We start from the raw sequence: 21,121 nt of genomic DNA, 5'->3' as shown, positions 1-21,121 counted from the left end.
AACTTTCAATAACAAATTCAGCATGAAAACGTTCAACGTCTAGGTCTTTATTACGTCGTTTCTTTCACTCCTTGTTTGTGTTTTCTTTTAGCAAAGCCACATCGGGCTATCTGCTGAGCCCACCGAGGGGAATCGAACCCCTGATTTTTTGCGTTGTAAATCCGTAGATTTACCGCTGTACCAGGGAGGGGGCTTTCCACTTCTTCCCTAATGTGAAAAAACATTTGAAATTCTGGAGATATTTCATATATTTTCGACATAAATAAAGTATAAAGAAACTAATAAGTGCTACATAAAGAAAATACGAGCACAAATGTTGACATTTCACTAAAGTAAAAAGACCATCATCAGATCCCCTAGTGGTACATCGGTACGTCTACGGACTTCTGACGCTAGAAACCGGGTTTCAACACGCGTGGTGGGCAGAGCACAGATAGCACACTGTGTAGTATTGTGCTTAACTATAAACAAAAAAGGTTACCAACTTCAGCAAAACGAACCTTGAAAAATTAATTACTATCGAAATATCGACAAATTTTATAACTTTCACCTGAAAACAGAATGTTCTCAATATCAAAAGAGTTCAAAAGATATTATGATCTAGATACAGTTTATACCTTTATATTATGAAACATCATAGACTTTATTTCAACTACCTATGCTACTATTCTGTTCCAAATCTATAAGAGTTTTGGGATTATTGCACAGTGGCTGTTGCACTAAAACGTTACGGTTTATTTTACCGATATTACTATAGCTGCTCTTAATATAAGAGGAGATATTGAATCCTGTAAAATACTAGCCTACATTACTGCCGACGGCAATTGATTCGATAAGTACCTTAGTCTGTTAGAAAAAAAAATTAACAAGAGTCTTACCTGTCTTTTCCAAATGTTTTATTATCTTCAGAATATTGCCCAAATAAATCAAAAGCTTTTATCCTATTAAGACACCGGATAATCATGTAAAATTTAATATAACCTCCTCTTATTAATGTTTTCTCAGAATAAAATTAATTAAGGTTTCTTAACATATTCCCACAAAGTAACCTTTTTGTTCCCGGAATAATTGTGGTAGCTCTCATTGGATCCCTCTTCAGAAAGTCATTAACTTTTCTTAGATAAGAAAACCCATAATTGTATAGAGTGTTTCAAGCAAGGCGTAATAGTAATTTGAACAGAGAGAGTGTTACACTTTCTGGCTTGTAATCAATATGTTTAAAAAATACACACTAAAATTCTACTAGTTTTACTATTAGCAACTAATTTGTGTTTCGATGTCTGGAATCACTTGTTCACTACTGTTTCAAGATAAGTTTCTAAAATGGTGGTACTGAGTGGCTTCCAAGCTATATTGAAGGAGTGGGGAGTGAGGGTTGGTCCTATGCTAGAGCTCTAGATTTTGAAGCTGGTGACCTAGGTTCTCTCCACGTTAAGCTGTGGGAACGTTACAAACTCAGAAGCCAGTCTATTAGCATAAACGGAAGGTTGTACAATGATGCTTTTGGCTGCCTTCCTTCTATTCATCCCCGTCACACCAAACATGCTCGCTTTATCAGCCGTGAGCGCGTTATAATGTCATGGTCAATTCCACTATTCGTTGGTGAAAGAGTAGCCCAAGAATTGACGGTGGGTGGTGATGACTAGCTACCTTCCCTCTAGTCTTACACTGCTAACTTAGGGACGGTTAGCACAGATAGCCCTCGAATAGCTTTGTGCGAAATTCGAACCAAACCCTCTGTTCAATAGTTCAAAATTAGGGGCAGTAGCACATAGCCTTAACAGCTTTGCTGTAACTACAAATACAGTTAAATGTGCGATACCAATTATGATATTCCAAATGCATTCCCTTACGTATTTTTACAATTAAAAATCATTTATCAAATATTTGTCCAACTTACCGATTGACCCAAGTTATTTTATCATCCTTAATACAGATAGAAGTACCAAAAATTTAAATGATATCAAACAATGTTAATAACCTACTAATTAAACCCCTATCATTTATACAGGTAAAAAAAAAAGAGATAGGATTACGCAGTAATAACAAAGGTAAAGTTTTCGTTTCTTCCGGGCTTGGTATGGCCAGGTGGTTTGGACTTTCAACTCGTAATCTGAGGGTTGCGGGTTCGAATCCCTGTTCCAACAAATATGTTCCCTTATTTCAACTGTGGGGGTATTATTGTTTGAGTGGACGGTGATGATTAACTGTCTGTTGCCTAGTCTTTAATTGCTAAATTATGGACGGCTTGTACAAAATTCGGAACAAACAAACAAGTGGTTTCCCATTCAACCATTCTACAAACCAGGTAATTAGTCTCTCCCCGATTCTACTGATGTGAGTCTCTGAAACACTTTTTGTGGCACCTTTTCAAAAGGTTTTTTTTAAAGCTACCTACACTAAGTATGCGCTAATTGACTTATCTAACCAACAAGTAATGACACCGAATAAAAAATTAAAAAGACAAGATTTACCTTTGGTAAAATCATGTTGTATTTTCTTTATAACATCATATTTTACTAATTGGTTTTATAAAACTTTTTTGATCAAATTCTGTATAATATTTCTTACCACTAAAGTAAAGAAACAAATGGCATGAATAACTGTAATCTTTAAGTATGTGTCCAATTGTATTTGCATGCTGAAGATTAACGTGATAGAATCCCATGTTTGATAACTGACCTCTTTTAAAATAGTGGATCTTTAACCGTTTTTAACGTTTTCTATTTAACACCATTTAATTAACATTTACAAGATTCAGATCAATTCCAATGTTTCTGGCTCCCCCGTTAGTACAGCGGTAAGTTTGCGGATTTAAAACAAGGGTTCGATTCCCCTTGGTTAGCTCAGCAGATAGCCTGATGTGGCTTTGTTATAAGAAAAACACACACTCCAATATTTCCAATAGAATACTTGAAGCTAGGAATATTGCTAGTATCCGCTCTTTTAAAATAGAAGAAAAAACATTTCAAAGCTTATTCGTTTCATTGTTTTCATCAACAACCTCGCCATCAGTATCACTTAAAGGCTTAATCCCAGCTCTAACATTTTGCATACCATACACCTACTCAAAAAAACCCTTGTTGTTTGTTTTAATATTACCAACTAGCTGTTTCTCATAAGCCTTTTTGTATTTACAAATCATGAGACGTCCTATAGTTCTGTAAACCTTCTGACCTATCGATCAATTTAAACTTCTTCAACGTATGGCATTTTTCTGATTTTCTTTAGCAAGTCAATTAGGTTTGAGCTTCCAGTTATATCACTCACTCTTCAGAAATATGACTATCTTGAATTGAAAGCAATTTATCTTTAAAAAAATCTCAAATCTATCTCGCATCATCTTTGAATTCATTGTCTTTTCTTGTGGCCTCAAGATTGGATTTTTGAAGTTATGAACTAAATTTTTATTTATTTCTATCTCAACATAGTTCAAAACTTTGAGGCTAAACTTGCAAGAATGGCTCTTACCTGAATGTTTAATTACTTAATCTGTTGCAGTCTTCTCCTCACTAGTGGTTAAAAATAAATATAAATATGTTATCACCACATCTCACCATCTTGGTATAGAAAAACTATCCTGAATTACTTAAAAAAATCTCTCTCTTTCTATGTTTATATCCATATAATCTTAATCAGCATTTATAAAATTAAAGTCTTACGTAGTCGTTAAATAATTTATTTGTGTACTCTTTCTTCCTGATAAGATAGCCTATAAAAGTTGCTATCTAAAACACTTTCTATCTTTGAAAACCCTTGATTGTAGTCCATATAGATTTAACTTCTTTATTATGTCTTATCAGACAGCAGTTCATCCCTTATACAAGCAGTAGTTGTACGCCGCCTCTCTTAAAAAGTCTATCGCCATTAAATAGTTTATAACCTAAAATTTCAAAGTAGTTCCTGTTACACTATGTAACATAAATTTTGTTCCTGGATAGTATGTGTTATTTATTAATTGATTATGTTATAAAAGTACAGAAAATAGCCATTATTCCCTTCAAACTTTGCTTTTGTGACCTGGATAATGAAATTTATAAATTAACTTATTTTCTATGTAAAAACGGGCAAATTTGCACATTTTCATTTACATAAGGTCTGAATAAAACAACATATGAATCAAAGTTTATATGTACTTATACTAAACTTATACAAAAATGTTTAGAAGTAAGTAGTTTTTTGAGATTTGCGATTGTAATGTAAGTCATTTTCAGGTATCAGGCCCCAAATATAGTCTCCCATTATGTTTTTGTTATGCGCTCCTTGGTAGCGGCGTTTAAGGTCCAGTATATCTTGGTGGAAGCGCTGGCCTTGATCCTTTGAGTATGCTCCCAGATGAGCATCAAGAATATGGACTCTCAGGGACATCCTGCAGCCCATTTTGCCTTAGTTATTCACCAGAGCCTCAACCAGTTCCACATAATTTTCGGCCTTGTTATTGCTTAAGAAGCCCCGAACCACTGCGCCAAAGCTACCCCAAACTTTTTTCCCTTCCTATTGAGCTTCTTGGGGAATTCTGTGCACTCCAGAATCTTCTTTATTTGTGGTCCAACGAAGACACCAGCTTTGACCTTTGCCTGAGACAGCTTAGGGAAAAAAGTCTCGAAGGTACTTGAAGGATGCAGACTCCTTATCAAGAGCTGTGACAAATTGTTTCATAAGACCCAGCTTTATATGTAATGGTGGAAACATTGACATTATGCATCCCCACAGAGAACGCGGTCTCTTGTAGTGCGCTGTGGTGTCCGTGCTATCCCAAAGGCAAAGATAACAGAGAAACTTGGTAAAGCCTCCTTAGAGACCTATCAGGAATGCTACCATTTTGAAGTCTCCGATAACTTTCCAGCCATACTCATCATACTTTAAGGCTTCTAGCAAGGTCTTGATGCTGTTGTATTTCACTTTGAGGTGCACCAAAAAATATTTAAATTTTAAAAGGTCTAAAATTTGTATAATATGAAACCTTACTATTCAAGCAAGCAAAATTGTCCGTCTTACCTTCTAGAGTTTTTTTGCAGTGTTTGCAGGTAAAATGAAGTGCCCAGGGTTTGTCTTGATCCCTTACAAGCATGCTGAAATATACCTTGTAGGCTTTACACATTTTAGCAGATGCTGTCACAAAGTACTTTTTCGCTCTTGTCTTGATAAATTGGCCACATACATAGCAGAATGCTTGCAGCTTCTTGATGCCATCTCTGATGAAATCAGATAGGTCTATGTGTTCAATTAGGCAGCTAGAACTAAACTGAAGTGATGAGTGGCGAGCCCCTGTATATATATATATATTACTATGGAAAGTTCTAGAAAATGCTAAAAGGTTCTTAAAAAATTCTCGTTAGTTCTACAAAATTTTAGAAAGTTTTTGAAAGTTCTTGTAAGTTTGAGAAAATTCTCTATCAGCTACTCAGCACTGAAACTACCTAGAATGTTCTGGAAAATGGCTAAATTTGAAAATTTCATTATCCGGGTCACAAAAGCAAAGCTTGAAGAGAAAAATAGGTCCTTTCCATTTACCTTTGGCATAAGCAATTGGGAAATAACCCTTTCTGCTCAGTAACAAGAAGAAGTAAAAATTTGTTACATAGTGTTTTCAGTATTCTCTGAGCATGTCGAAGCTTTCAGTAATTTTGATTACATCGTCATTTTACATTTCAACTAGCGCATTGAACTCTTCTATTTTTAATAACACCTCTAACATCAGAATAATAGCAGTTAGGCTTATTCTTGATCCTACTGTGTTTCTCTTTAAACCTGATATACATATCCTTAAAACTGATGTAAACAAACATTTTTGTGTTCTGTATTTTCTTTTTCTAAACTTATTGTTACCATAATTATTTTAAATTCAACTTCCAAAGTTCTGTTCCACTGTGCAAGATTTGTTAAAGATGGTTTATTACTTCCCTAAATATTCTTCTACCTAACCTGTTTAAGTAGAACACATCTCCAACACGTAATTAATCTTCCTCTAACAACTGTTCCACGGGTCCAAACAGCACAGTTGCTGCTCTAAGTCCGTATCTGATAATTTTCATTTAAAACTTAGATTCATTCTCCAATCTTACCTGACTGGTCACTCCTGAAAGGGTCACTCGTCTTTTTCATAAACATAAATATCTTTTCTGACTTACAATTTCAAATATCCTTTGCTCATAGATGCACAATAGAAAAGAACATAATTGGTAGTAGTAACTAAACCGTTAACACATTATACAGTGACTCCAAACAAGTTACGATGATGGAGTAAAACCTCCAAAACTCTATGTTCAAAATGAAACATTTGACTAAATCTGGGGTTTTGCGACAGTTGTTCCAAAAGCTAGAATACCACAAATCTAAACACTTCAATATCAGATTAAAAATAACAACTTCATATCTCTTTTATATTTAAAGATATAATCAATTAAAAAGTAGTATAATTATTGTTTGTGTTCTATTTACTGAAGAGACAAAACAAAGAATATTTGTAGCACATATATTAATAATTTTTACGAATATGTTTGTAAATATTTTAACGATAAGTTGCTCACTACACTACCTAAAAATAATGGTTTTATGGTATAAAGGCGTAGAGAAAATGTGGAATAACAAAATGGCGTAACTGTCTAAGACGATTCATTTGAGACGAGAGCTTCACTTGACAACTGGGATTTGAAAATCACGATTTCAATTGATGTTTAAATAATAATCAGAATACAAATTAGTGGTAACTGATCAAAATGTTTTAACGTGTTGGGGTGAAAGATGGCTCCATTCTGTTACAAATGGAGGAAGTTGCAACAGAAGGTGAAATTTTCCTTTTATTTTGTTTAATTTACCCACGTTTACATTACATATTTACAGGATTTGTCTTGTTATAACTGTATAACTTGGTTGTTTTATTATATCACATACTGATAATGCTTACTCCTTTATTCTACCATAGGTATTTTTTATATATAAAATGTTTGACAGATGTTCTGTACTTTAGCACCTAACAAACATATTTTAGTCCTAACCTATTTGTGTTTTCCATCAAAAACAGTTTTATCCTCATAATTAATGAGAAAGTCCCTCACTATCTAATCTTCTTGTTTATTTATTTTCTCATTGCACATAACCAATAGTTCTAATCTATTAGAAACTGTTATCTAAATGCTAATTGAATTTTTATTTATTATACATTTTACTTCTGTACACTTTAAGTAAACTTAGCACATATTCTCATTCTTCCCCAGAGCAACTATTACCCTAACTGTATTCAAATTCTGCATTGCTTTCTTAATTTTTCTCCCAACATACTGTTTTCACCTTTAGATACTTAACCACCCAAAAGCTCTCTTCAACTTATCGTTGGACTGAACAGATAGCCCGATGTGGCTTTGCTATAAGAAAACACACACACACAACTTATCCTCAAAAAAAGCAAGCTCTGCAGGTGCAGTGTATTGCGTGTTTTTGAGCTTTATAATTGAAACCATAATTTTCATGAACATAACCTACTCCTAACATCTATCACACCGTGTACGTAAACCTGAACAACCTTTACCAATATTGAAGTTGACTGAAATATATATTTATGTATTTATGACTTTTTATGTAGTTAAAGAATACATATCTAACATCAAATGGTAGTGGACATTACAAAAACTCCTGAGGAAAGAATACTAGCCATCTATCGGAGAATGATACTGGTATTACAATACTGGCTCACTAGATGTGAGTAACACTGATGCAAACATATTTCTATGTAATCCTTCTGAACAACAGCAACGACCAATGAAAACCGATTTACAGACGCCATTATATATGTTTCACAAAGATGGTTCTGGTTTGGCCTTGTATTAGGGTGACCAGACTGAGAAGCCGAGGGCTCATGGTTCGCATCACATTCGAGCAAAAATGAATTCTGCATCTTGGGCCATGGGTTTAATATAATAATAATGGACAGACTCTACCATTCGGACAGACTAAACTTTGTTTGATTTAATTTGACATAAAGCTACACAAAGGCTATCTGCGCTAGCCGTCTCGAATTTAGCAGTTTAAGACTACAGGGAAGGCAACTAGTTTCTACCATCCTCCGCCAACTCTTGGGTTACTTTTATACCAACGAATGGCGAGATTGACTGAACATTATAATGCCCCCACGGCTGAAAGGGCGAGCATATTTGGTGTCACAGGAATTCGAACCAGCGACCCTCAAATTATGAGTCGAGAACCTTAATCACTTGGCCATGTCGAGCCCAGGCAAGAGTAGCCCAAGCATTTTCAGTGGGTAATATTGATTAGCTGTCATCCATGTAGTCTGTTAGTTCAAAATTAGGGACGACTATTTGCACGATAGACCTGACCTAGCTTTGCGTGGCAATTCTAGAACAGAAAACTTGTAAAATATAAATATTCATCGATATTATGGAATATAGATCAATTACATAACTTAATACGTGTAGTGTATTTAATAAAAAGAGCATCCAATACTCAGTAAAAATTGGATTAAGTCAAGCAAATATAATATTTTGCAAATTGTCAAGGAAAACTCAGGTAATTTTACTAGGTGGTTGTTTTTGTGGATTCATCCCACATACGTAGCTTAGTTCATACCTGAAGCATTTTACTTTTCCAAATAAGTCTAATTCACAATATGAAAGCTAACGTGAGTTTTCATAATGTATTAACGATCGTATTACAATGTGAAGTAGAAAAAACAAGCATTTTTTATTCTCATACATAGAAACACTTTAAATAAATAACAAATAGAAATAAATTCTTCGTCTTTCAAGACGAAATTAAGTTGCAGATATTTCAAAAGCTACCAAATACCTGTCCTTAACAGTATAACTACAACATACGTAAACAGCATACGTCATGTATGCATGTGATCGTGGAATTAGCACTAAATTAAGTTTTTCCGTAGTTATTAGTTTAATAGCTCATACATAACACTGATAACGTTAAACACCTGAAGCTTACCTCACGTGTACAATTTAGGATTCTACCTTTTTTGTCCTAAAGATGTTCTGTTTACTGAACAATAACAAACCCAGTTTAAACATGTTCAACAATGTAGGAAAGAATAATTGAGGCTGAAAGATGAAGCTTCTCAAACGAAAGATAAAAAAGAAATAACTTAGATGAATTGTAGAATAACTGGCACTTATTACGGGTTATTCCTTGTACATGGTCGTTAAAATTTTTTTACTGCTGTAAGCCTAACGTGTTTAATAGTTTAAACAAAGTAACTGTGACATATCTAGGTGAAAAGCTAAACAGTATTAAATCATCTTTCAAAATGACAAATATAAAAGTAGGTGTGCATGAAAAGTTTGAATATAAGAAGACTTTCCATCTAAAGTCTTATATAAAATTTCAGTTGTTTTCATTGGCTTAGGTTAGCTGACGAAAGCTGGTAAGTCTTGCAACTGCGGTGTTCAACAGACATGTAATGTATTTTTTGCCTGTAATGTGATTTGCGTTTGTTTCATTTTACAATTTCTGACTCGCAAGGCTCACAAAATGAGAAATTGTAGGACTAGCTGGAACGCCTCCAACACCTTTTCGAAATGAAGTGGAATGAAAGTGAGTGTATAATGAGAAACAAACTGATCTGAAAAGAATTGTTACAACAGTAATAATGAAACATTTTAAGTACACTTTACCTGTGATTTTGTCAAATACAATCTTTCAACAAGTCATCAACTTCACCACCAGGACCTGTAAAACACGATTTCCTGTCAAACAAAACCAGAATCTTTAAAAGCTGTTTAGTTTTCTGCCTTATTAATTGACTACAAAAAGTTAGTTGTGTCTAAGCCACAACATTCAAAACACTCGAGGAATGTACTACGTTCAAATTTGTTTTAAATATGAAAATACTACATACAACAGTTCTCAAACTGTGTAACATCCCATGAAGCAGCTTATGAAAGGCACCTTTTCCATGGAGACTATTTGGTAGGAAATCCCAGCAGACATTTAGGTAACATGTAAAATAACATCAAAATTCACTCTGCCTGAGGAAAAATCAGTTCCTTAATTGTAGCAGAATACGTAATTGAGAATGGGCACCAAAAGTGGAAAACCAAGAAAAGTAATGCAACCTTCCACAAGATACGTCCTCAGTAGAGACCGAAACAAATGTATGGAATTCGTGGATTCCACTAGCTAAAAAGAAACTATTCATGATCCACTTTTTTACCCAGAATAAACCGTTCACAACCTAGTCTTCAATAAACAATAAAAAACATATTAAAACGCATATAACAACCACGCTAATACAGAATGACTCAACAAACTTACCTGAACCACAAATCTGATGAAGATCCATGAAAGTGGATCGAAACGTTATAGCTCACTCAAGGTTTTCACCAATGTAGTTCACTTATCATCAAATATAGTGCAGGCCCTTGAGGTGGTGATATGTGCCTCCGCAGAGGGCAATCACTACAAGAGGCACCAAAATCGACATTGCAATTAGTAGTTCTTGTGAATTTTGAAGGAGCAGGGACGCCGAATACAATATTCACACAGGCCAAAATTTCCGACAGAACCTGCTCAAATCAAGTGAATTTAACCAGCGAAGCATGACTTTTAAACAGTATTTGTCTGGCATTGTTTTCGCTCATATTGTTATTAAATGTTTTTGTACCTATATATTTACTATGTCTTCTTTATAGGGAAGAAGATATGCTATATTTCGTATTTTTCTTTCTTCTTCTTTCCAATAATTATAATTGTGTCACTCCTTCAATTCTGAGCCGACTTTCTTGAACAAAGTATAAAAGATGTATACATTGATCCAATACGCTCAGATACAGTTGTTTTAATTTTATGTTTTACTTAAGGCATCATTCAATTTCAATTGACCAAAGGTCAAACATATTTTGCATATTTTGGCCTAAAATTCCCTTACATTTCTATCGATGGAAGCTAGAGAAGTACAAAGACACCTTGCAACAACACCAAGAGATTGATAGAGGTACATTTGTAACTTATGCCTTTCTCTTGACTTTTATAGGGGCCAAAAAGAATAATTCACATTGTAAGCAATAGGGAGCTATGAAATGTCTCTAGATGTGAACATTACAAAGGCCAGCTGTAAACACAGTTTTGACTTACACAATACATTAAATTACATATACCCTGACGAAAAGTATGTTTTACTTACTCAGAAATACCTGTAAAGGTTTTGCCATTGCAAATAAATTTGTGTATGTAGAAACTGATTGTCTTATATATATATATGGTATAAGACCATAATTTAATGTTTTAATACATCTTTCTCGTAGAAAAATCTCAAGCTGACATTGTGTTAATTGTCTTATCCTCTGAATTATTTATAGATATATATATATTGTAGCTTATGATCCCTTCCCCTATCTTGAATACTGTTCTTTTTTGAAATTTAGTGTATTCTGATAACTTTATTGAATAAGGTATATAGGGGAGACATATTGTACGTGTTTCTGAATATTGGCCTTTTTAGTTTTTACATTAATTAATAGCAACATAAGATAATTTGGCTTAACATTTATGGCGTCAGCGTACGTTCTCAAAGAAATTCGGTTAACTTGTTTTATTTCACATCTTACATGCATCGTTTTCTTTACTCATCGTCGGTTTTCTTAATGTAAATAGCTCATCGTGTCTACGACTTAGTTTATAACTAAACATTTGTTATATTAAAATATAAACTTAAGCAAAATCAAAGTCTACGGTGAGAATGTGGCACATGAAAAAGAAAGATAAACATCATTATGATAATATCCCTACTTTTCTCCAGTTCATTAAAAATTTGAAAGTATTTTTTTAGCTAACGTTCTACGGATATACTTTTAATCAGTTTTTTAGCAGAGAGAATAAACTTAGCGCCGCATGCACCTTACGTAACCCCATTTGTGTGTGTTACATATGTACTAGTCTCAAAGATACCAAGATGGTTGCTTATGTGTGACGCGTACGGGTGAAACAGTGACATATATGTTACGTTTATGGCTAAAACAGCGACGTCTTTATTTAGACATTTTTTAAATTTTATTTTCTAAATTATTGTAAATGCAAAACACGGCAAAAAATTACTAAAACTGTTAATGCAACATCTACTTTAGAGGAATAATGCAATATTAGCTGTTCTAGATAGGTACGTAAAGACAAGTATCTACTGATTATTTTCCCATTAAATACATTAATGTCTGTTCTATTAACTGGTGACTGTTATTTTCGCTTGTAAAATTAGTAAGCTTCAGCGATGTTAGCATACATTGTTAGAGAAGTATAGCTGTTTGTTGTTTTACCTACTTCACATCTTATACGTATCGTATATGCTACACATTCTCTTTTGTTTCACAGCAGGGAAATACAAGCGATATACGTTATATAAGTTAAACGAAAGAAAGGTTTACGAATTTTTCATTTTTGTCATACGTTATTATCAAACATCATACACAAAAGTTTTTGATTTTATAAATTTTCTACAGTGAAGATTCACTTATACAGGAAATTTTGTAACATACAAAATGTATGAAGCTTTTAGTTTCTGACCAGTTGCTTAGTGCAAGCGTAGAAAAAATTTGTGATTTATAATACATTTTAAAACCTTAGGCCACTTAATCAAAGAAGTTTACCATATGAGTTAGAAAATGTGTCTACGTTAGATATTTTATTAGAGGAAGTTAACATTTAAAAACAAATTTAATAGGTTTTTAGGTTTAATATATGTCTTATACTTTTGATTTGTATCGACATTCTATTGATTGTTACCAAAATTAGATTAGCCATTCCTTTACTGCATCAAATTCATATGCAGGTAAAGTTGCATACATATATATACACAGGAAAGGAGGCGGAAACCTTTATCGATTTTTTCGTTTTTCTTGTGTTTTAATCTCTATCTCTTCCATTGCAGTAAATGAGCTCGTCCATGTTGCCGGAAAAGTTGGCTAAAATTAATCTCAGAATAGCGGAATAAATATAATTGTTGGATGTTAATAGAGAATTACAAGAATATTGTTGGATTATATCTTAAAACATTGTTTTTTTTAATAAAGGTAATTTCTAACACAGTACACTTAAAGAATGTGTGATTAATTTCAATCGTGTAAATTGGCCTACGTTCTTCGCTGTTGAAAACTCAAAAGGGTTAAAATTACATCGCAGGAAGAATGACTTACGGATACGCACTTAAGCAAAGTGTATTATATATTTGTTTACTTAAGATATTTCTTGAACTTAAACTTGAATTTTTTAAGCTTTTTTGTAAAATATTTACTGTTAACTCACTCTCTAAGAATTCCACTGATAAATAGTAACGTATAAAACATATATTTGTGTTATTTCAGGTCAGTTTCCTTTCATTACGTATTTGGTGCTTAATACAAACCATAGCGACCCACGAAGATTGGTCAGTGAACTTGAAAATAATTATTTACCATCTACCTGTCAGGACCAGTTACATCATATAGGTAAGTGACGTTGATAACGAAAAAAATATTTTAAAAATTAGAATGATAACGTATATTGTCAAGATAATCGTTAAAGGATACAGTTGATGAGGCCTAACTTTAGCTCTAAGCCTTATCAACTGTACAATGACGTAAAACCAAAAAGTTGATAAAATATAAAACATGTTTTCCGCTTATACAGCTAAAGATTACGAGAGTATTTATAAAACGCCTAAACTGCTCCGTACCTCGTTGTTTACTCTTCAGTAAGGTGATAAATAAGTCTTGGTTGTCATAATTGAAAACTTTATTTGATAAAATCTTGAAATAATGTTCTCGCACTTAAAATATTATTAGATAAGATATTCAATTAACCTTTGGTAAGTGCTATTTTCTTAGGTGTTCTTTAAGAATATATGAGTCAGCAAAACTTTGAAACAACTTTTAATTAGGAATCAGGAACGAACCAAGTGAGATAAAATTCGATGAATCATTGAAATGATGCACGAACAAGGGCAGAAAAACCGATCGATTCCTTGTCTTCATACTAGCAGTAATGCTTTTTGGTTATAGTAAGCTTTACTGAATTTTACCACTTGTGGCTTGGAATTTGTCAACCAGAGTAAACAAATTAGAACCCGCAATCATTATTTTCTGACTCTAACGGGGAAGTTGGAAATTATATATACTTATACAGGTCTTTAGGCACTATATAAAGAGGCCTAGGTGAACCTACCATGTACTTGTGTACTTTTACTTCAAATATGTTACCAATAAAGAGCAATAGTCATTAGGAATAGAAACAAATAATTATCTGAGGGAGCAAAACATGCAAAATATGAGAAGACAGTTATATTCGTGAAAATACTATGAAACCACTAATTCAGAGCAATAGACGACTTTTCTAAGATTTCATATGAACTTTTGTATAACATTATGACCCTGTTACACTAACGTGTAGGATCAACTTTTGGTTTTATTTCTATAACAACTCTGCTTTAGTCTGTGATAAGAAGACATTAGGAATAATGCCTAAAAATACATATTCGCCAAATATTGGAGTTAAAGAATCCTATTCGATCATATATCTGTCTAATGCAGCTTACTGGAATTTTTGTACTTTTGTTCTGTTTAAACGTGATCTTAGAAATCTTGGTAATTACACGAACAATGAAGTTTGTGTGGAAATGTTATCAAGATGTGCGATCAAAGATTAACTTCCTGTTTTTCGCAGGCGCTGGTTACAAAGGAAATTGCGGCGTTGGGTAATAGTGTGTTATCATGATAAATGATGGAAGGGTTAATTCCAAGGGCAACATAGGACCTGGAATTCGTTTATATAGTGTGCGATTATCCGTTGAATTGTGGTGTTAATTTTAAGAAATGCGATCGTAGAGTTTACAGTGGTTTTAACGGTGGGCCGTTTGGGTATTTTAATTAATTTCTAATATTCATTTATGTTTGAACATAAAAATAAAATCGTCTACGTTCCAGTTGTCGCATATGCTAATGACTCATAAAAATCTGACAATTGTATGAAAGACTGATGGAGGCAACTTTCATGAAATTACATCTTAAAAGCCAAAATGACTTCACGTATTTGTTTGTCTCAGTGAAACAACATTATCAGTTCATGATTTTGTTTGTTTGGTTGTATGTAGTTAAGCACAAAGCTACACCATAGGCTATTTGTTCTCTGCCCATCACGGATATCGAAACTGGGCCAATAGCATTGTAAGCCCGCTGACTGGGGAGCTTAAAATAAAAACTAGTTAAGAAAGAGCAAATTTAGCAGTTTAAAAGTATTATAATATGAGATTATCTGTATTATCGTAGACTTTAATATAGGGTCTTCAAAACGGTACTTATGGTGTTTTTAATTTTACTACAGGTGTTACTTTGTTTTTAATTTCAAGGTACATCATCGAATTGTTTCTTTCTTTTTCATAATACAAATACTTTTACAAAGGCTTTAATATCATTTTAAATTCATCATGGCGTGTTTACTTTATCCAAGATCTGAAAGCATGATGTTTAACACGAAGTCTGAAATTATCATGATGTATACAGTAGTTTAAACCACAAAATGTCTCTGGTACTTCCCATATACAACTTTCTCGTTAAAGTAAGAATAGTAACCACAATAGCTACAGGGACGTCAGGAAATGTTCAGTGGAGCTAAACCTGAATTCACAAACTTTGACTGTGGTGAGAAAAGAGACCAAATAAAATGTAAAAATAAAGCTAACAGAAATATAAATTGATTAACAACATAAATCACAATTAGTGAGTGTACTTTGGCAGTAGGTAGTGTGAATGGATTGTTTGTCTCATTTGTCACATACCCTGTACTCCAAAATTTCATTTATGATCATTCTTTGAATTAGATATTAGACTTTTATATTTCAAGCATATTTGTTTACAAACCTTAGGCAATGTATAACTCCCACTTTGTTTTGGTTCACATTTTTATGTTATATATGCACAGACACATATAATGAATATTGTAAATAACAAAAGATTATGACGTGATCACTTGGTACATCATTCATAGTGTTAAAAACCATTTCATTTATGTAACTGGAGAGCAATGTCTTATCACATCACTGTGGATCAAAAGGTAACGCCTTATATGATCACTTGCAGAGTTGTGTTTAAAACGAAGGGCAGTGTCATATATTGTGCATTTTTAATGAGAAATACTAATGTAAATGAAGTTGATCTTTCCACTGCTTGGAGTGCTTCTGGTCATCTTTTAGCTTCAGAAAGTTATTTAAAGGTTTTGAGATGCAATGGTTCTACAAAAGGTGATTAAGTACTCATTTGGTATCATCAGTATTTTGTAACTTTTCATCCTTCATTGGACACATCAGATACCCATAACAATGATATTTTTTTGCCGTTAGTACACATAATGTCACCATCACTGACAGTAATATCGATGGTGATTACTGGGACATGGGCGTCTAAGATGAGCTCCTGGGGAGTGGTTAATGCTTCCTTTTGACAGATCCTAAATTTGGGATTATGGAGTCCACGATACTGAGATTAGCTCTGTAGATCCGATAACTGTTAACTCTGACTGCCAACTGTATGCCAAACAACTTGATCAGCAACTCGTCCTTAGCCCTAGATTTTGCTTCAGTTGAGCCAAACAATAAAGTCTTGGGCACTGCAGAACAATTAACTTCCATGCAAGCTAAATTGCCAAAAAATAAAGAGCTCTCTGAAAAAATCTCTTTCCATGTTGGAGTGATAATAATGTGGTAACGCTGGAAATATTACTGTTATACTTTATGTGACAAGTAAAGTGGTAAATAATCCAGAAGAGTTAGGAATTTTATCCTTTACAGAAAACTCAAGATTGAACATTTGTGGTTAATTGAATTCTTATTACTCAGAAACATATATTCTACAGTTGTAATAGTCCAATTACAACTGCTATGGTGTTAAGCAATTGCTATTTTATCAGGCATAAATATACTTATATATATATACATTTCTATAGTAAATGTATTGTTTGCACCTGTGAAGATTTTGGTCCATTAAGCTTTGTTATCTAGTTGTTACGTTAAAAAAAAAACAACTGAAAACCCAGTGGGGAAGAAAAGTATTAAAATGTAAGCACTGGTTCCTACACAAATAATTGATACAAGTTAACCGTGAACCTTAGCTTCCGACTACGAAACTCCATTGGCGCAGTCATTTTGCTTCCATTCGACGTTTTTCACAAGTTTAGCGCAGCCACTCGTACTTGTGTAAGACACTTATATCGAACTATGTATATTATGAAAAACATATCTCAATATTACACTGCCATACATATAAGTAGCATTAGAAATATGGCTTCTGTCGTAAATGTTAGTACAATGGTAACCACGAGAACTTCCATAAGCTATATCTTGAAAGATATGGCACTATAAAATGATGAAATCGAGTTGTTCCTTTAACTTTATAAAATAAATTATCACTGGAACAATTCAGTTTGTAACGGGTTTAGTAATGCATGTATATATATTATTATATTGATGTTTGTTTTAGTTTAATATATATTTAGAACTGCGTGTCATTTACATAGTTAAGTGTGTGTTGCGAAAGTCCATTCTGTTCTCTAAATTTGTAGAAGATTCTCAAGCGTAAGAATCAACAATGTACATATCTACATAAATACCAGTATTGTTTGGCAAATTGAATTTTCAAGAACCTCGCTTGATGAGTATAAAAGGTAGCCATCACAACACACGTGTGGAAACAGTTCAATATTGTTGGACTGTTACGATCAATACACTATAAACGTTGGAAGTTATAATTGTGATAAACGCTTATTACTCGGAAAACTACAGATACTTGACCTGGAACGTTTATGGATTTCGAACATTACAAACCGTTCAACTTAAGAGAATTAACTTCAGCGGAAAAACTCACATGTGAACAACGAGAGATACCTTACTCGTTAAGGGAAATGTACCGATATCAACACTAAAATATTCATTCGCCGTGAACCATCGATACAATATTCAGTTCCAGACCAGGTAGAAGACTCAGTATTGCTTGTAAGTTTCTAGAACTTTTGTATATAAATTATTATTTGTAATAAGTATTTCTAATAACTATTGTTATGAATTGTATTGTTGTTTGTATATTAAAATATATTCGTATTATAAAGAAAGTTGTGTATATCACTCTTGTTGGCAAATATTGTAAATGTGACACATATCGATATTCAATTATCTTCTAAATTAACATTAAAATTTCCGGTTATTTGAAATCGTAACACGTAACTACATAACATAACAACTTGGAGACTGGTCCGCGAGATAAATTGGCCCAACATGGCCAGGTGGCTAAGGCACTCCATTCATAATCCGAGGGTCTCGGGTTCGAATCCCACTCACACGAAACATGCTCGCCTTTTCAGCCGAGGAGATGTTATAACGTTTGGTCAGTCGCACTATTCGCTGGTAAAAGAGTAGCCCAAGTGTTGGCGATATAAAACAGTATTTTTATTATCATTTAAATAGCTAGTCTCGATTTGTGCTATAAGTAGTGGAAAGCTATTTGTCTTGGCCAAACCTGAATATATTCAGCGAACAACCAGTCAGCTGTTATTTGATTGAAGAATGTGTCATCATAAGGCAAAACAAGTATTCACACACATAAGTTATGTCAGTATTTACAAATGTTGAAAATATCTGTTTGATAGTTTGTTTTATTCGTTATGCTAAAACATCAAACTAAGGTAATTAGGCCAAAGCCTATCCTCACCACACCCAAGAATTTACATAACTCAAAGAATAGCTAAGTGTTAAAATTAACTTCCTAAGAGATCGGTGAGGGTTTAATATATCAGCCAGTTGGAAAGATTCAACTCCTCTAGTGAATTAGACAATGATAACCATCATATTACCAGTTATTAAATTCAGTCTTTAAAAGACGAACATCAATATCCAGAGGTATTTTCTGAAAAGAAAACCCAAAATCCTCTATAACACTTTATTATCTGCCAGTTAGTATTTCCTCCAGTAAGAATAAACAGTTCAGTACTTACATCGTTAATAGATATTTAAATATGAATGAAGCCAGTGAAAACAGTATTGTAGATTAACACAGTTACATGTAACATCTTGGAGGCCTCCAGTCCTTGCATTATGCAAAATCGGAATTATTTCATGCCTAACAGCTCTGGAATTATTAATTACAATCACCTCTTTTGGATTTTTAAAAGTTCGTGAACTACTGCAGTGAAACATGATCCACAAGAAATGCGAATCTTTTACCATACAAGTATTGGTAGTGGTATTTAACACTCCTACGAAAAGTGGGGCCTAATAGGCCCCAGAGCAACTTGAAAGGTTATTAATATTAGGCTAATAATTTTGTATTTAAATGAAATTGCCATTTAAATCCATTAATGAATGGATTAACGAGATTCCCACTGTCCCTATCTACTATCTAGCGAAACCACAGCCAGGGGAACGGGCTTGGAGAAATCAGGACTAGAAACGTCTTTTCGTAGGAGTGTTAAAGAATCTACAGCTGCAGGCACTTCTTTTTGTCGTGCAGTATCTGCACTTGGGTACTATTAATGTGTGATTAGTGCGCATGATTACACGTTCCCTACCATTTTCAACTGTGACAATACTCCTATACTTCCAATATCACTAAGGTCAGTATCTAGAAGGAATCGCAATATCATTGTGAGTATGCATATACTAGAACTTCAATAAAACACCAATATTTGTTCTTGAATTAATGAGTGTCTTCCAATGCATTCAGATATTAATCTATCTGTGGAAGCTGAAAGGCAACATGGGCCACTGCCTACATCCATCTAAAATCTACACAGAGACTAGGCTCCCATTCTCTTTTCTGGTAAATACATAGGAAATGAATATCTGGTCCATAAACACACCACAATATTCATCCAACAATTCACTAAAGTGCAGACAATGCATTAACTATAGGTTATGCACATTATCGTCATCTAGCAGCATCAGTTTGATGGAGTTTGTGTATTTGCTGTATGACACAGAGTAGCAAAGAAAAATCGAATGTTTCACTAGTTTTAGTTACCTCTGCTTTGCCCTCTATACCTATGATCATTTCAGTAGGATGTATAATATCTGAATTATAGAGCAATATTACTTCTCAAAAAGATAATAGCTCAAACTTCTGTTTTCTGAACAACAAAAAGTACATTTTATACATTGGTTTTATAACTGTGATACCTGGTGACAAAACACTATACTTCATTCATAGTGCACCATGGAACACCACTTTGAATGTGTAGGTACGTGGCTCCACCTTCGACATACACTCCTATATACCTATGCGCAAGGACTTGATGTGGTTAGCGCTCAGCGATTTTTCCACAGGAAATTTACTTCTTACAAAAGCAAAATGTACCAATAATTTATCTAGTAAATCTATATTAATACATAAAATACCAGCAACAAATTTGAAAAGAAGCACTTTTATCCTGTGGGTGATGCTACCTAGATATTGTCAGCGATGTTTTGACACAAACTGAATGTTGTGCTCCCATAACTTGGTTGCGACACAAAACTTGGGATCCGTTGTTTTTCAGAGCAAGAGCAGCGGCAATCATGGCTATCAGACAGACCTCCTGCTTTTGCTGAGTAGTGAGACAGAATGTAATCTTTTACTAGAATAGCTGTTTACTCTTAAAATAACCCATTATCACACACACACAAAGTATTTGGTTTAATGCTAAATGAAATTTAGGTGGCTGCATCATTGATATATGCTATGGCAAATGCGTCATTTCAGAGCCCAGGGAAGCATTGCCCACTCATTGATATCCAGTAATATTGTGTCACAATATCAGGATGTATTGGCAGCTGACCTACCTTAGGTGAAACGTGTATATGATGTGATGTAGACAGTTCAGGAAGTTTTCTGGATGAGAAACAGTCACTATGGCTGTTACTGGTTGTTTATTTCTCTCAGCAACCTGTTTGAAGTTGCAACCTTAACGTTAGTAATACAAATACTAATTTCATCAGGGTTAGAAGATATCTCACACCAAGACGATGACATATCATCTTGATTAGAAGCTCCTTGAAAAATGTGTTAACAAGAATATTTTTATGATCTGCTGACAGTGTAGCAGGATATATCTTCCTGCGTAAAATGTTACACAATACTGTAAATGGCCAAGGTTTCACTGGTTCCCCAACTTT

General features: G+C 33.8%; 1 protein-coding gene across 3 annotated transcripts in view; it reads left to right on the top strand.

Annotated features, from left to right (window-relative positions):
• The window catches only part of LOC143225589 (uncharacterized), a 109,268-nt gene that overhangs the window by 48,596 nt on the left and 39,551 nt on the right, over positions 1-21,121 (top strand). For all 3 annotated transcript variants that reach the window (XR_013013943.1, XM_076455290.1, XM_076455289.1), the window contains one exon: positions 13,317-13,439. Coding sequence is in view for 2 of the 3 variants with exons in the window: in XM_076455290.1 (XP_076311405.1) it covers positions 13,317-13,439 (123 nt within the window). In the remaining variant the exon portion in view is untranslated. The remainder of the gene's footprint in view (positions 1-13,316; positions 13,440-21,121) is intronic.

Source organism: Tachypleus tridentatus, chromosome 9 (genome assembly GCF_004210375.1).
Source record: "Tachypleus tridentatus isolate NWPU-2018 chromosome 9, ASM421037v1, whole genome shotgun sequence".
NCBI lineage: Eukaryota > Metazoa > Arthropoda > Merostomata > Xiphosura > Limulidae > Tachypleus > Tachypleus tridentatus.
The sequence above is the reverse complement of the archived record's forward strand: the minus strand, read 5'-3'. Positions and strand labels throughout refer to the sequence as shown.